The 17,121-nt window shown below is 40.6% G+C and overlaps 1 protein-coding gene across 39 annotated transcripts in view; it reads right to left on the bottom strand.

Annotated features, from left to right (window-relative positions):
• Positions 1 to 11,094: 11,094 nt before the first annotated feature.
• CACNA1C (calcium voltage-gated channel subunit alpha1 C) overlaps positions 11,095 to 17,121 on the bottom strand; it is a 522,932-nt gene continuing 516,905 nt past the window's right edge. For all 39 annotated transcript variants that reach the window (XM_053405792.1, XM_053405794.1, XM_053405791.1 and 36 more), the window contains 5 exons: positions 16,730 to 16,861; positions 16,302 to 16,399; positions 15,211 to 15,314; positions 14,271 to 14,594; positions 11,095 to 13,125 (listed from right to left, as the gene is read on the bottom strand). In XM_053405792.1, coding sequence (XP_053261767.1) covers positions 12,829 to 13,125; positions 14,271 to 14,594; positions 15,211 to 15,314; positions 16,302 to 16,399; positions 16,730 to 16,861 — 955 coding nt within the window. In that variant the 3' untranslated portion in view covers positions 11,095 to 12,828. The remainder of the gene's footprint in view (positions 13,126 to 14,270; positions 14,595 to 15,210; positions 15,315 to 16,301; positions 16,400 to 16,729; positions 16,862 to 17,121) is intronic.

The raw sequence follows: 17,121 nt of genomic DNA, 5'->3' as shown, positions 1-17,121 counted from the left end.
TGTTTCACAGAATGATCTCAAACTCTTCAGTCAGAAAAAGACACAGAAGCCTGGCTGAGACCCATACAACTCTTATATTGGCATCAGTCTAAAGAAAGCAATGATACATTGCTTTAGAAATTATCAAGAAATGTAAAAAATGCATTTGCCCTTTTTGTTGTTGTCATAGTCATCAACGGGGTGGGACTAGGGTTAGAAAACAAAGCAGAAATAGATGTGGTCCTGTACATAGTGCTCCTTTGGCTGTCCCTTCAGACTCCGGTGCAGTGGGGGGGTGGGGTAATAAAACAGGTTGGATCCCTTGCAGTAGCAGCAACATCTGCATCATTGTAATCATCAACATCTTCATCATACATGTTCACTTGAAGAGGCAGACGATGCAGAAAAGTTCTCGGGCTAAGGGAACTCCAGCTCTGGATCATTAAGCCCAGCTTTCCTCCCATAATCTAAATCATACAGAATAAGGAAGGGGGGGATCCAATATAACCGGCCTGGTAGAATGACCAAGGGTGATGGGGGAAGATGGAAGTCTTGGTACTTGCAATAAATGTCTTTAGTCTGCAGTGTAGACAGTTGTCGAGCTGCAGGAGTGAACAAACTCAAAAGAGTGATGGTTGGCTTTTTCCCCTTGTAGAAAACAACCCAGTCTTTAGCTTCTGTAAAGCTTCCATCAGCAGTGCAGTGATTGTATCCAACATGTAAGCCCAATACAAAGGGAAAAGAAAGGACATTTTATGGAACCAAAGCTTTTCCCCTTTCCCCTACCATGCCCCAGACTGCCCCACTTAAAGGAGGCAGTAGCTCTTTGCTCAGACCCATTTAAGTATCTCTTTCTATGCTTATATTATAGCCACTTGAAGTAAAATAGCAGCCACTCATAATCTAAACTGTGCTGGCAGCAGCAAGCTCTGGCCATGGTCCACCAAAATCTCTGTTAAAATATCTGCAAAGTACCTTTCATTCATTGGTGATTGATACGAAATAGGGTATAGACAGACTATGACAAATATATTAAAGAACTAAGATCTTTCATCCGGTGCTTGAAATTTGGATAGAAACTCCTTCCTCTAATACCCAAATGCACAATGATGGCAGAAGAACCTACTTTGAGTAAATTGCATCTTCAGTCTAACTTTCTATAGAAACAAAAGATGCTCCATACCATAGGTAAATGATTTCATTAATACCTAAACTCAGAAGGTTCTATATATAAGAGTTTGTTTTGACAGAAATTGTAGCACCAGTATATACTTAGAAAACATTGTTAATTCCTGTCAAGTGTATATATATCGTGGTTAATATAAATTCAGTGAATAATTTGCATAAATATGCAATTTTGCACACTCACATGAAGGCATAGAGAATGTGTTTAAATAGGCAGTGTAAACAGGGGGTTTTGTAAAATGCCTGCACAGTATGCATAGTCTCCAAATAATATCAGTAAATATATAAAACTGGATAATATAAACAGATTAGATAATACACTGCCTGGTCAACATGCATAATTTTTGTGTTAAGACTATTCATTTTGATAAGGACATGTATGAATCTAAAATCACTTTTTCAACATCACTTGGATACCCCTGACAATGTGCAAAATTAATTACTTATGCTATCACTTTGTATTTGTTCTCTGTGCCTTTCTGTAAATTTGCAAAGTCACAATTTAACTCTAAGTAACCTCAATAAATGCATGTCAAAGCAGTACAGTACTTATGATGGCTGGATGCATGAAATATCAGTTCTCTGACAAATACCACAGGAGGTAAAGGAATAGCACCATATACAACCAGTTATGGCTGGTATTTTACTACCTGTGGAATTTACACTTTTATGGGAACTCATAGGGTGATATCCAAGGTTAGTCAGAGTAGACATATTGAAATCAATGGACTTAAGTCTGATTATCATTGGTAGTATACGACTAGTGATAAGTTTGCAATTGCATGTAACTGTCTTCATCTATTCCCTTGGAATGCTGTCATAATCAGTGAAGAATAATGCAGCCACCTAATTCCCCATTCCCAAACGTGCAGTGCATGCTTACGTTGGGAGTGGGCAATTCTAAATGAATTTAGGATTGGTTTACATGCATATGTGTATCATTTAATTTCACTTGATTACTAAATGGCTTACAGTTGTGAACCAATTCAACTGAAAAGCTTTAAGCCCCTTCTGATGTTTATTTAAGTAGCATGAGAGCTGCTGCAGTTCAGCTGTTTCCTATGCTGCTTGAGTGGCATCAGAAGCCCTAATATGGGAGGAGTCCACAGTGTGCCATCCCACACCATCATCACTATTCCTAAAGTTGAGGTATCATAGGCATGGGAAGGAGCCATTCTGCCATCTCCATCCATGTGTCCATCCTGTGGTGCAGGATTTACACTGATGCAGCTCCCATTTTATGAAGTTAATGTCAGAACGGATCCTTTGAATTTTAGGTGATCTGAAGTTATATGAAAAGTATTTCTGTTGTATTTGCTCTGTTTTGGCTTGTTGAGAAATGAAATTAATATCTTGATATTAGTCATTAGCAACATAATCCTATACACATCTACTCAGAAATAAGTCTCATTGAGGTTAATGGGACTTAGGTATACTTATGGGTATAGGATTGCAGTCTTTTTGATATAAATTAAAAAATTAAAAATTGTCCAGTAGCACCTTAGAGACTATGCACACGAAAGCTTATACCCACAACAAACTTAGTTGGTCTCTAAGGTGCTACTGGACAATTTTTTTACAGTGGTACCTCGGGTTAAGAACTTAATTCGTTCTGGAGGTCCATTCTTAACCTGAAACTGTTCTTAACCTGAGGTACCACTTCAGCTAATGGGGCCTCCCGCTGCTGCCGCGCGATTTCTGTTCTCATCCTGAAACAAAGTTCTTAACCTGAGGCACTATTTCTGGGTTAGCGGAGTCTGTAAGCTGAAGCATCTGTAACCTGAAGCGTATGTAACCCGAGGTACCACTGTATTTATTTCAACTGCGTCAGACCAACATGGCTACCTACCTGAATCTAGAGTCTTTTTGATGAATACTGTATGCAGGTGTGGACTGGCCCTAGTAATTATGAATATGATATTGAGGAATGACAGCTATTCTGGATTAATAAAAAATGAATGAAATTGTTTGATCTAATGCATACATGGTTGGAAACAGTTAATGAGGATTCTTAAGCGCAAACAAAACTAAAAAAAGCAAGTTGTTTCCAGGCAGATTCTGGCTCTCTGCTCTCATTGCAGCATGGTTATTAATTGTTGGCCAGGATGTGATTTTGGAAAACATGCTATATAAATTGTGTGCACAGTTGTCAGGGCTGGCTCAGGACATTTTGCCATTAGAGGCAAAACAGAAAATCTTGACCCCTCATCCGCTGTGTGTCTGCTGCTGTATGTCTGCCCACTTGCTGGATCTGCTGCCTCTCCCAGCTTTCTGGAGCTTGTTGCCCTGAGGCGACTGCCACACCTCACCTCATGGGTGGGCTTGGCCCTGACAGTTGTATAATGCCTCTCTAAGAATGGATATTATCATACTTTGCAAAATTTGATTGATTTTTCATAGATAGTTCAACCTATTTAATAAGTCTTCTTGTTGGAGCCTTCTATAAGTGAATGCATGGTTTAATAAAATCTGGAGCATGATGGTTATGAGCAAAGTAGAAAAAAAATAGTAAAATTAAGAGAAGGACAAAAAAGAGGTTTTTTTTTAACTTTTCAGTATGTTATTACAAATATTAACACTAGAGGGAAAATATATACTCATCTTTGATCTTTTTGTTAGCCCCTTTGAGTATGGTTTCAGAGAAGAGAGGGAAACACATTCGTTTATGTAATAGATGAAGTATAGTGACTTATAACCATCAATCTACAACCTAGTACTTCTCTGTTAAATGCAAAGTATTAAATGTATAGTAGTTCTCCACAAGCACACGGTTAAAAATATAATTTGCTACCACAAGATATAGTAACGACTGCCAGCTTGGATGGCTTTAAAGGGGGGTTGACAAAGTCATGGAGGATAATGCTCTCAATGCTATTAACCAGGATAGTTGTGTACTGCCTCCAGTAAGGGAGGTGGTATGCCTCTGAATACCAGTTTCTGGGGAGCACCAGTGGGGAGAGTGCTCATGTCCTGCTTGTTGGTCACTATCAGAGCAGGAGATGCTTGACTAGATAGGCCTTAGGAGCAAACATTCCAGCTCCAGAAGACATGCTTTGAAGACCTTCCAGCTTTGGATGGCCTTTTGCCTTGCTTCAGCTAATTTCTATTTTAAATGCTGTTGGTTGTATTGTTTTCTATACTGAAATTTTATTGTTTTAAATTTATACCAATTTAATAATGTAATCTGTTTTATAAATAATATATTGGTTTGGAAAATGCGGTATAAATACCTGGTGGCAATGTTGCAGCACAGAAGCATACTTGAGACCGCTGATTTTCATGAGCTTAACAGTTCTCAGTTCTGTGTTAGATTATATTATTATTATTACTATTATTATTATTATTATTATTATTATTATTATTATTATTATTATTATTATTAAATTTGTATACCAATTATAGCCAATAAGACAGTACTTATTTTTAAAAGAAAGGAATGGGTAGGGGTTTCATTTGCTGAAGTAGGGACACAGGTGGCGCTGTGGTCTAAACCACCGAGCCTATTGAGTTTGCATATCATAAGGTTGGCAGTTTGAATCTGCCTGGCAGGGTGAGCTCCTGTTGCTTTGTCCCAGCTCTTGCCAACATAGCAGTTCGAAAGCATACCAGTGTGAATAGATAAATAGGTACCACTGTGGTAGGAAGGTAAATGACATTTTTGTGCACTCTGGCACTTGTCACGGTATTCCATGTGCCAGAGGGGTTAGTCATGCTGGCCACATGACCCGGAAAGCTGTCTGCGGTAAATGCTGACTCCCTCAGCCTGAAAGCGGAGATGAACGCTACACCCCATAGCCAAATTCGACTGGACTTAACCACCCAGGGGTTGTTTACCTTGTTAACTTCATTTGCTGAAAATAATGGGGCATTAGCTCCAGGATAGAAACTTTATTTGTACTGCTGAAGCAAATGCAGATCAGGACCAGGCTGATAAGACAGTTTTTTTCTGAGGAAGTGGCCAGAATTAGTTAACTATTGGATGCTGGTGAAACAAAAAGTATATAAGAACCCTTAGCCAGAGAATATGACATTTTCTGCAGATTTATGATTGGACTGCCTGACATTTAGATGTTGGGGGCTTATATAATATGATACACAAGCCATATATTCCAGAACAGAATTTACTTGATTTGGAAGACTTCTGAGTAAGTGGCTTCGATAGTCATAAAATCTGAGTGTTAAAAGTCATGCCATATAACTGCTGAGCCTCAGGCCTTGAGACAAGATAACTAAAGCAACCTCAGGAAATAACTGTCCAGATTTTTTGCCTTTAAAAAGGCATTTTTATAGCCTCCATAGATATCTTATTTGAATCTCTGAAATTTTGGGGTTAATTTGTTTCTGTCCTACCTGTGATGGAAATGCAATTTCCCCTCATTTCTGTTCAATATGCCCCATTATGTATGTGCATATATTTCTGAAACACGTGTATTCAAATCACTATTGAATATATAATTCCAAGGAGCTTGCAGGGCAGCGGCGCGCGCAGTTTGATCCATCTTTTAGATTTAGGGGAGCTAGTCTCAAACGTTTGTTGGGGGAGACCTAGGTTTTTTGGGGGGGATTTATTTGTCCTGTCTTCATGCTTTTTATGATGGAGGACCGCTGTAGTCACCCCCAACGACACGTTCTCAAGATGGAGGGTGAGGGAACAGCTGCAGTCGCCTGCGGTTCCTGCGCAATGTTTGCCATCTTGCCAAAGGTTGCAGGCAGCTTCACTTGCAGCAATTGCATGTTGATTGGCCTCTTAAAAGACAAAGTCCAGCAACTGAAGGAACGTGTAGCTACGCTCCAAAGAATTAGAGAGCTGGAGCTTTTCTTGGAAGCAACAGAGCACACCGTCTCCACCAAGGAGGAGACAGGGGACTCCCCTGAGAAGGAGGCTAGTTCACCAACACAGGAGCCAGATATATGGAGAAACGTGACTCAAAGAAGTAGGAGGCCCAGGGTTCGCTCTGATTGTTTAGAAATACACAATCGCTTTGAGGTCCTCTCCCCTAGCATGGAAGACGAAGAGCAGACTCCATTTGAGGATCTCTCCCTCATTACAGTCGATCAGGTATATGAAGACGAGCAGCAAAGTCAGTCCTCAGGGAATGTGCAGGCGACCTTGGAACGGACAGTTCACGGAAGAACCCCGACCAGACCTAAGAGGAGGCGTGTAGTGGTGATAGGGGATTCCCTACTGAGGGGAACAGAAGCAGTGATCTGTGGGCCTGACAAGATGTCTCGGGAAGTGTGCTGTCTCCCCGGGGCTAAGATCCAAGATGTAACTGAATGACTGCAAGGAATCATAAAACCCACTGACAAATACCCCTTCCTCTTGGTTCATGTGGGAACCAATGACACTGCAAGCAATAGCCTCCAGAAGATCAAAAGAGATTACGAGGCTCTGGGCAGGAAATTGAAGCAATTAAATGCACAAATTGTCATCTCATCTGTCCTCCCAGTTGAACGACGAGGCCCAGGGAGAGAGGGAAAAATAGTGGAAGTGAACAACTGGCTTCGCAAATGGTGTAAACAGGAACGGTTTGGATTCTTAGATCACGGAATGCAGTTTCTTGAAGATGGACTTCTGGCAAGCGATGGGCTGCACCTCACAACGGTTGGGAGGAATGTTTTTGCAAAAAATCTCAGAAACCTCATCAGGAGGGCTTTAAACTGACTAATGTGGGGGAGGGAGACAGTGCTCCTGAAGGTAGGAGTCTATCAATTGATGAAGATGATCATCCAAATGTCATAGACCAAATGGAGCAAACAGCACGCAGACCTAGTGGTGGGAGGAAAAAATCCTTAAATAAGAGACACGGGGGAATGATTAATGGACTTCAATGTCTGTATACACTAATGCGCAAAGCATGGGAAATAAACAAGATGAGCTTGAGCTCTTGGTACAGCAAACTAAATATGACATAATAGGCATCACTGAAACCTGGTGGGATAAGTCCCACGATTGGAATGTAATAATGGAGGGATACAATCTATTTCAGAGAAACAGACCAGACAAGAAAGGAGGAGGAGTGGCATTATATGTCAGGGATGTGTATACCTGTGAAGAGATCCAAGATTTAGAACCTCAAAGCCAAAGTGAGAGCATTTGGGTCAAAATTAAGGGAGAGAAGAATAACAGTGACCTCATTGTGGGAGTTTACTATAGATCCCCAAGCCAAACGGAGGACATAGATGATGCCTTCCTGGAACAGATGGCCAAGCATGCAAAAGGAAGGGAGATAGCAGTAATGGGGGACTTCAATTACCCGGATATTTGTTGGATGTCAAACTCAGCCAAGAGCATAAGGTCAAACAGATTCCTCACTGGCCTTGCAGACAACTTCATTGTCCAGAAAGTGGGAGAAGCAACAAGAGGAACAGCCATTTTAGATCTGGTCCTAACCAATGTTGATGACCTGGTTAGTGGGGTAGAAGTGGAAGGATCATTAGGCACGAGTGATCATGCTCTTCTGAAGTTTACTGTACAGCGGAAAGGAGCAGCCAAGCATACTAGGACTCAATTTCTTGACTTTAAGAAAGCCGACTTCATAAAACTTAGGGAAGTGCTGGGTAAGATCCCATGGTCAGTAATACTAAAAGGAAAGGGAATTCATGATGGCTGGGAGTTTGTTAAGAGGGAGATAGTAAAAGCACAACTTCAGGCAATACCAATGAGACGGAAACATGGAAGGTGCCTAAAGAAGCCAGGGTGGCTATCTAAAGAACTTTTAACTGAGTTAAAAAAGGATGTGTACAAAAAATGGAAAAGGGGGGAAACCACCAAAGAGGAATTCAAACAAATAGCCAGCACGTGTAGACACAAAGTCAGAAAAGCTAAAGCACAGAATGAACTCAGGCTTGCTAGAGAGGTTAAAAGCAACAAAAAAGGCTTTTATGGGTATGTTCGTAGCAAAAGGAAGAACAAAGAAACAGTGGGGTCACTCAGAGGAGAAGATGGTGAAATGCAAACAGGGGACACAGAAAAGGCTGAACTCCTCAATGCCTTCTTTGCCTCAGTCTTCTCCGATAAAGAAAACAATGCCCGACCTGAAGAATTTGGAGCAAATGATTCAGCAGAGGAAACACAGCCCAGAATAACTAAGGAGATAGTACAAGAATACTTGGCTAGTTTAGATGTATTCAAGTCTCCAGGGCCAGATGAACTGCATCCAAGAGTATTAAAAGAACTGGCAGGTGTGATTTCAGAACCACTGGCAGTCATCTTTGAGAATTCCTGGAGAACAGGCGAAGTCCCGGCAGACTGGAGGAGGGCAAATGTTGTCCCTATTTTCAAAAAGGGGAAAAGAGAGGACCCAAATAATTACCGCCCAGTCAGTCTGACATCAATACCAGGGAAGATTCTGGAGCAGATCATTAAGCAAACAGTCTGTGAGCACCTAGAAAGGAATGCTGGGATCACCAATAGTCAGCATGGATTTCTGAAAAATAAGTCATGTCAGACTAACCTGATCTCGTTTTTTGACAGAATTACAAGCTTGGTAGATGAAGGGAACGCAGTGGATGTAGCCTACCTTGATTTCAGCAAGGCATTTGACAAGGTGCCCCATGATATTCTTGTAAAGAAGCTGGTAAAATGCGGTCTTGACTATGCTACCACTCAGTGGATTTGTAACTGGCTGACTGACCGAACCCAAAGGGTGCTCATCAATGGTTCCTCTTCATCCTGGAGAAGAGTGACTAGTGGGGTGCCACAGGGTTCTGTCTTGGGGCCGGTCTTATTCAACATCTTTATCAATGACTTGGATGATGGACTCAAGGGCATCCTGATCAAATTTGCAGATGACACCAAACTGGGAGGGGTGGCTAACACCCCAGAGGACAGGATCACGCTTCAAAACGACCTTGACAGATTAGAGAACTGGGCCAAAACAAACAAGATGAATTTTAACAGGGAGAAATGTAAAGTATTGCACTTGGGCAAAAAAAAATGAGAGGCACAAATACAAGATGGGTGACACCTGGCTTGAGAGCAGTACATGTGAAAAGGATCTAGGAGTCTTGGTGGACCACAAACTTGACATGAGCCAACAGTGTGACGCGGCAGCTAAAAAAGCCAATGCAATTCTGGGCTGCATCAATAGGAGTATAGCATCTAGATCAAGGGAAGTAATAGTGCCACTGTATTCTGCTCTGGTCAGACCTCACCTGGAGTACTGTGTCCAGTTCTGGGCACCACAGTTCAAGAAGGACACTGACAAACTGGAACGTGTCCAGAGGAGGGCAACCAAAATGGTCAAAGGCCTGGAAACGATGTCTTATGAGGAACGGCTAAGGGAGCTGGGCATGTTTAGCCTGGAGAAGAGGAGGTTAAGGGGTGATATGATAGCCATGTTCAAATATATAAAAGGATGTCACATAGAGGAGGGAGAAAGGTTGTTTTCTGCTGCTCCAGAGAAGCGGACACGGAGCAATGGATCCAAACTACAAGAAAGAAGATTCCACCTAAACATTAGGAAGAACTTCCTGACAGTAAGAGCTGTTCGACAGTGGAATTTGCTGCCAAGGAGTGTGGTGGAGTCTCCTTCTTTGGAGGTCTTTAAGCAGAGGCTTGACAACCATATGTCAGGAGTGCTCTGATGGTGTTTCCTGCTTGGCAGGGGGTTGGACTCGATGGCCCTTGTGGTCTCTTCCAACTCTATGATTCTATGATTCTATATTAGTCCACTGAGCAGGTGTATTTCTGATACTGAACTGCAGATTATGCTCACAGTCCTAATCAGTTATAATAGTGCTCATCGTGACTGATAGTCACTCATTGTGACTGAATTCAGCCCCCCCCAATGAACAAGTGATTGGGTGTTGAAAGAGGTCATAGTGCCAACCATATGATCAGGTGGTAGATGGTAGCAGATGTGCTTGGACACATGCATACAAGCAATTTGTGAGTATCACATAGCTGCATGGACATATTTTTGGACTGGGGTTATGTTGAACAATTGCCATCTTGCCAACATGTTCCCCCTGGCCCATTAGTCCTCCTCTCCCTGCCCTTATTTCCCATTATTGTTTTATGCTCTTAACATTATTTTGCATTGTGTTCTTTTATCATCTTGTGATCTTTTCCAATGTAAAGTGGTTCTAAAAACTAATAATTACTACCTGTGTTTCATACAGTTCTTCAATTAATCAGGCTAAAGGCAAATGCCATTTTATCAGATTGTATTCAGATTCTTATTCATAATACTCTTTAAATGCTTCTCAGAGTGCTACAATTTAGTGAGTCGTTCTCCATCTTACACTTGTGCATTTTGTTCTTTGTTCCTATGAATAACAAGTTATATTTATTGATGTTTAACTTCATGTTTTGGTATTTTTTGTCATCCTAATAATTTTTTTAATTACTTTTTCCTTTAAAGTAATTGTAGTCCCTTTAAATGTGCAAATTTGGTGAAGGGTGCTTTGCACTCAGCTTGATATAAATCTGCAACTGAAACCGTGACTAACTCATGAAGAGCATTAATTTGATGTTGTTACATTCATTATTCTTCTAGTATTTTCTCTATAGTAAAATAAATTATTCCCCTTCCTGGAGTTGCTGATGCCAGCTCAGTTTATAGGAAAGGATCAACTGGACTATCTTTGTATAGTGAAATTTGCCACCCTTTAGTGAGGAGAATCATTTTAACTGTGCAAAGGGGTTAAACCTGGATAAAAATTCTCAGCTCCAGAAAGCAAGGTACTCTTCCCATCTCAATTCATTACTGTGCATGTTCAAGGGAGTGCAGAAAAAAGAAAGTGAACACAAGATATGCAAAATCAGTTAATGATCAACCTGCCAGTGGGTTGCAGACTAGTTACTTAACACCAGGTACACTTTGTTCATTGTACAAATTAAAAAAGGGAAAAATTGTATACCCTTTCCCCCCAACCACATGTAGAAAAGCACTTAAAAGTTCAAAGGTAAAGCTTGGCACACTCCAAATACGAAATGATTTACTTTACATGCAGCAAAATATACAAGAATTGTTATTTTCCCCTTAAACAAACTTAATTCATCATATTTGCTTGGCACAATTGCAATTCATTTTAAAAAAATAGTTGAAAAATACTGAAACTGACCTGAATTCAAGTATTACGGTTTCTTCAACAGAAACATCATCAATGCAATAAAACATCACACAGAATATATCGAAACGTAACTCCTTCTCACTTGTGTGGTTTTTTTGTTTTCTTTAATTCCCTTGTTTTGTTTTTCTATACAGTTTTAATGCCAACACAATTCACAAATTGTATTCAAAATTAATATTATTGCATTGTTTTTGCATATCTTGTGGAACAGAAAATGCAAAGAGTTACTGATTCCCCTTTCAAAAGCAGAGACAGTGGTATATTTTTACACTCACATGACCCCAGATACAGCTCTCCTGCAGTTATACCAGGAAGTGGAGAACTGTATGAACTTACAAACTTTCAGGCATGCATTCACTCTCTCATTCAGTCCTGTTCACTCATTCACACACCCGCAAATATACCTACCACTATAAAGAATCCAAATCGATCACTCATATGTGCAAGACTATATCAAGTGCATTGCCTACTATCTTTAAATTATAAAACAACAACAAAAAGGAGTTTTCCATTACTTCAAATAAAATTACAAATTCTGGTGTACATAATGGTTGGCAAAACTCTTCTAATATCATTATTAGTTTCTACCCAAATTTCAATGGAGGGAAACAAAAAAAAATTAAATAGTACAACATAATCAAATCAAACCAATTTTAAACATTTGCAAAGGTGAGAAAGAAAACAAAAAGTTAGGTGATTACAAAACTTTGTAAACACTCCGTTCACCCCCTCCCTCAAAAAAAAATACCATAAAATAAAGTATTCAAAAATAAAAATTAGAACATGCTTTCAATAAAATATCAAACAGCAAAAACAAGGAGAGATCTACATTAGCCCATCACCACATCTCTTTGAAATGGGCGGGTTGCCTGAACTCCGGTTTGACAGAGCTGGCTTCCTGCTCCTTGAGCAGTTGGCACAGCTAGCTGTCTGAGCTCTGATTGGTTGGCAGAGTAGACTGCCTGAGCTCTGATTGACTGGCAGAGAAGTCTGCCTAGGAGTCTCCGCATTTCCATTAATAAGCATCTGCAATATTGCCATCTACATCTCCTGTACCATTGCCACTTTGCTTCCTCCTCCAACTCCTCTTCCTCAGCAAAGTGTGGGGATCTGTTGCTGAAGTCTTCTATTCCACTTGCAGATCAAAAGGGCCTTGGCTTTATGGAGATGGTGAGGCTCATACAGAATATGTGCAAAATGATTCTTTTTTGTACAAGCAAAGTTGAAAGACACCCGTTTGATGCAGTGTCCTTTTGGCTAGGGCCATTCACAGGAAGCTGAGGTTTTCCATCACATTCAGGAAGCAGCTGTTGTTCCTTGTGCAGGGACTGAGAAAAGGAGGGATCTGACTCTCCTCCTTTTACTTGTCATCATTCTTCCTTCATGGACACATGCTGGGGTTGTATATTCACTCCTGAAAAGCTCTTTTACACCACCCAACTCTGCAATTCTTCCTGACGGAAATGAATGAAGAACGCTGTTCTGGTTACTCCAGGTCACGAGAACAGTGAGGCACTTCTGAAACAAACCCATTAGGAACATTGAAACAAATTAAAAAACCAGCATCACTTTCAGCCTTGGCAACTACAGGCTGCTGATATAAATCCTGCTGTCCTTAGGCTCCTCTTGACTTTTTCTACAATCTGGGTTTTGGGCTGTTTCCTCTTTCTCTCCCATACAGTCCTGCCCTGGGTCCCTGCAGTTAACAAAAGGCAAGAGGTTGCCATTGTGGCTTGGCTTGCTGTTACCATTGAGAATGTTGTCAGCAGCATTCTCCATTTCTTCTATCGTCAAGTCACAAGCATCAGCCAGCTCTTGGGTTGTGACCTCAATGAACTTTGGATCTTGAGCAAACTGCACCAGGCCTTCCGAAATCAAGACCTTTAAAGAGCCAGGAGATCAAACACAAGAAAGAAAAGCAGAAATCAATTTTAATATAATAACAAGAGGCAAAGCAATCTGTGGAAATAACAGACAGTAATAATTTGATGGGTAAACCTGGCTTTATAGGACAATGGCTTGGGCCCTATCTTTCCTTCTATGAATGGAGCAGTTAATGTAATAAGGCTTTCCCATTATCCCCTTCCTCTTCAGTCTGCAGCACCCCTGAAAATCTGATTGTAGGGATTGGGAATGGTATTGAATATGGTGTTGTGGGGTTGCTGAATTGACAAAAATATCCCCCCCCCAACATAAACTGAACAGCAATTTAGGATCAAAGGCTGCAATCCTAACCCACTTACTTGGGAGTAAGTCCCATTGAATTCATTTGGGCTTACTTTTGAGGAGACATGGTTAGGATTGCACTTTGAGCCAATTTTGTTTTATTCACTTGCTAGTATAGATAAATAAAGTGAAATACTCACAGTATTTAGAAAAAAAATTTTTTGGGTTTCTCTTGCTTCAAACCTACACTACTGGCCATTTCTGCCAGAGATGCTACATGCTAACGTATCTCCTGACAGCTTCCTGCCTACAGTACAAATGCAGTTTAGTTCATTTAATAACTGTAATTTTATTAAACTACACTTCTGTATATTTGTGCTAGCAGATAAAGCTTTTGCTTTATAGAACATTATGGTTATAGGAATAGAATAACAATCTTGATCAAGAGGGCAGGCTATAATAGTGGGGATATTAACGGCCTTGGACAATTACGTAAACATTTTAATAAACCCCTGCCCTCAGGCCCAACCTCCCTGTTTCTATTTGACAAACTTTATATCCTACATAAGGAATTATTTTCCTTTCATACATTTACTGTTAATTACTTTTGTAAAAGGCAAAGAATTCACAGGGATCTCAAAAACTGCATGACTGGGATAAAAACTGGTGGTCTTGTTCAGATTAATGGTCTATCTAAGAACTGTAAGAGTTTTGGATTCATCTAAAGGAAAAGTAAGCTTAACCTCCTATATTTGTGTCCATGAAATATAATGTATTGCATAGAATACATGTAACTTTGGGGCCTGATCTCCATAAGTGTCATGATTGTTACATCAGTTACCAATACCACATCAACTTACCGCTTCAACAAGGCTGTTAGCGCTGCCGTGAAATTGTCTGCCACACTCTCTGGTCTGACTGGGAACTGTGAGGGAAACCGGCCTGGCTTTTCGAGTGCTGCTAGAGCTGGGGCTATCAGAATACAAGGAGCTGCAATGTATTGATGGGAAGCTATTATTGAGTTTCTCATTGGATTCCTCTCCTTCAAGCCGCAAGGTTTTAATAGGCTGCTGTAACCAATCTTGTATACAGGGTGTGGCAGGGGGTGTGGCACATGACCGAGATGATCTTAGGGGCGAATGGCTTCTTTGAAGAAGAGGACTCAGGCCTGCAACTGCTAGTGCCTATAGATAGAGAGAAAGGAGAACATTGTACATGATGATGGCTGCAAGTTGAATCATAATATGAGAAAAGAAACTGTACAAGCTGACTTAGAAAAAAGGTTTCTTAAGGTAAATAGAGGAGTATATGGTAGAGTTGTATGAAATTATGCATATGGTAGAAATGGACAGGGAGAAAAACCCTTCTCCCTTTCTCATAATACTGTAACCTGGGGTCATCCAATGAAGCTGAATGTAGGGGGATTCAAGAGAGACAAAAGAAAATACTTCTTTACTCTGCATATACAGTTGTACCTTGGTTTTCGAACAGCATAGTTCTCGAACATTTTGGCTCCCAAACGCCACAAACCCAGAAGTGACTGTTCGGGTTTGCAAACTATTTTGGAAGCCAAACGTCCGACAGGGCTTCTGGTTGGCTGGTGAACTGAAAGATCACCAAGGCAACAGTAATTGCTAAACTCTTGTTTTTCAGGAAGGTACAGGTGGCATATAAGACGTAATTGATAAATCAGCATTTCTGGCCATTGCTGTCTGTCCCCAATCCAGAAACAGCTGAGTTCAGAAGCATACCTAGTGAGAGTGTGATCCCATAGTTAGATGTTCACTGATGAATGCTTACCTGATGATGTACCACATGCAAGGGCACTGCTGTCTTCTGTGGGACTTCCGTACCCTGATTTTTCTGTCTCTTAAGACACTCCAGATGAAAGGATGCTCTTCGACCTGCAAAGCCAGTTGCACAGAAGTGTGATAATATTTTCATAGAATCATAGAATCATAGAGTTGGAAGAGACCACAAGGGCCATCGAGTCCAACCCCCTGCCAAGCAGGAAAACTGCTTTCATAACACAATTAGGGGTGGAACTTCATGTAACATTTTATGATGCAAACATAGGTTCTTATTTGTATATTTGCCTTGTATCACTAATAAAGGGGTAGGGTATTTGCAGAGGAGAACAGGCAGGTAGAGGCAGATGCACAATATTTTCCTGCACACCACTGATCTCTTGCAACTCTTTTTGTTTTTAGCATCCTTTTACCCCAGTTAGAATCCGAGACTGGAAATAAGCCTGATTGGACAGAAAAAGGGGGTGGATTTGCAGGAGAAAATCAGCAAATACAGAAAAGGTTAAGCATTTTCAGTTGGTTCCTTCCTGCTGCCACATTCAGATACAGGTTGGAGACTGATCACATGTCTTTTATATGAGATGTGATTTTTGGCCTGCATCGCACTGAGATGGCAAACCTGTGTCTGGACTGTACTACATCAAAATGCAGGTGGAGGCTGACATAATGTTTGGATGGGGAATCACTGAAGAAAGAAAACATGCTGTCTGATAGAAGGGTTCCAATCTATCTTTCTCCCTAGCGTGCCTAGTTTTAAATTTGTCAGAATTTTTAAAAGGTATTTTGGGGGGTAGTGAAATATTCTGTCATTGGACTATATACCTGTTGTATAAGTAGTACAGTTGAGAAAGGTTTACAACCCCATTTGCTATTTGAGAGAATCAGAACTATTCTGCTTTGAAAAAGTTAAAACAGGCAGCCTAACAATTCCCACAGCTGCAGAATATTTTTTGTAGGTGCCAATGTTTTTCAAATTGGCTAAACCCCAGTATTCCCAACACGCCCATGTAGTAAAAATGCTTGCGGTTAGAAAATCTGAAGAGATATCGTTTCATGTTTGTCATATGAAGCTGGAATTATTACTTAGTGATGAGGAATGCAGGAACCCACTCTTTGGAGAGTATCTAATGTTGTTTTCAGGTGGAGTTAACTGTCTGTGTTCATCATCTTTACATGAGAGCCTGTAATGGAAAAGGACAAGTTAGCTTCAAATGAGGACATGGCTCCTATTTGAGGTATGAGTTAGTACAGATTGGAAATATATTGTCCCATCCTGCAACACGTAGGATGATTTGTGCTATTAGGACTGGAAGCTAGGATAAGAGTCTAGGGTCAAACTGTGCTATGGTTGGATGGAGAAAAATGGCAGTGTAAGTATACTCTTAGCCTCACTCCCTTGCTTGAAATACATGGGAACTCTGGGATTTTTGCTTTATGAGTTTGGAGTTGCAGGACGCCCCCCTCCCACAAACCTAACAACCCCTACTTGGCTGCAATAGCAAAATACTCACATATCAGTTGGTACCAGCTTTGGTTCACCACAGTACTCAATTTCTTCATTCAGTTGCTCATCATATTTCTCTTCCTCTTGACAAGTCTCCTCCTCACAAACAATAGCCACCTGACTGTCTCTGGAACAGGATCTAATGAATATAAGAGAAATAGAAATAGTGAAGGCAATGTAGAAACACATATTCCTTTTGCATTATTTTATAACACATCCATTCAAAGAAAACACACAAAACATAAATTATGAGGAAAAGTGTGATGCAGTCCTTACGTATAGCCCTTAACTTTGTCAGAATTAACATGGAAATTTTGAGATGGATGAGGGTGGGGACAAAAAGCATGTACTTTAGGCTTCATGTTCTTGATGCTTGTCCATACTTCTGAGATAGAACTT

Source organism: Podarcis raffonei, chromosome 10 (genome assembly GCF_027172205.1).
Source record: "Podarcis raffonei isolate rPodRaf1 chromosome 10, rPodRaf1.pri, whole genome shotgun sequence".
NCBI lineage: Eukaryota > Metazoa > Chordata > Lepidosauria > Squamata > Lacertidae > Podarcis > Podarcis raffonei.
Note: the sequence above shows the minus strand (reverse complement) of the source record. Positions and strands in the feature narration are given on the sequence as shown.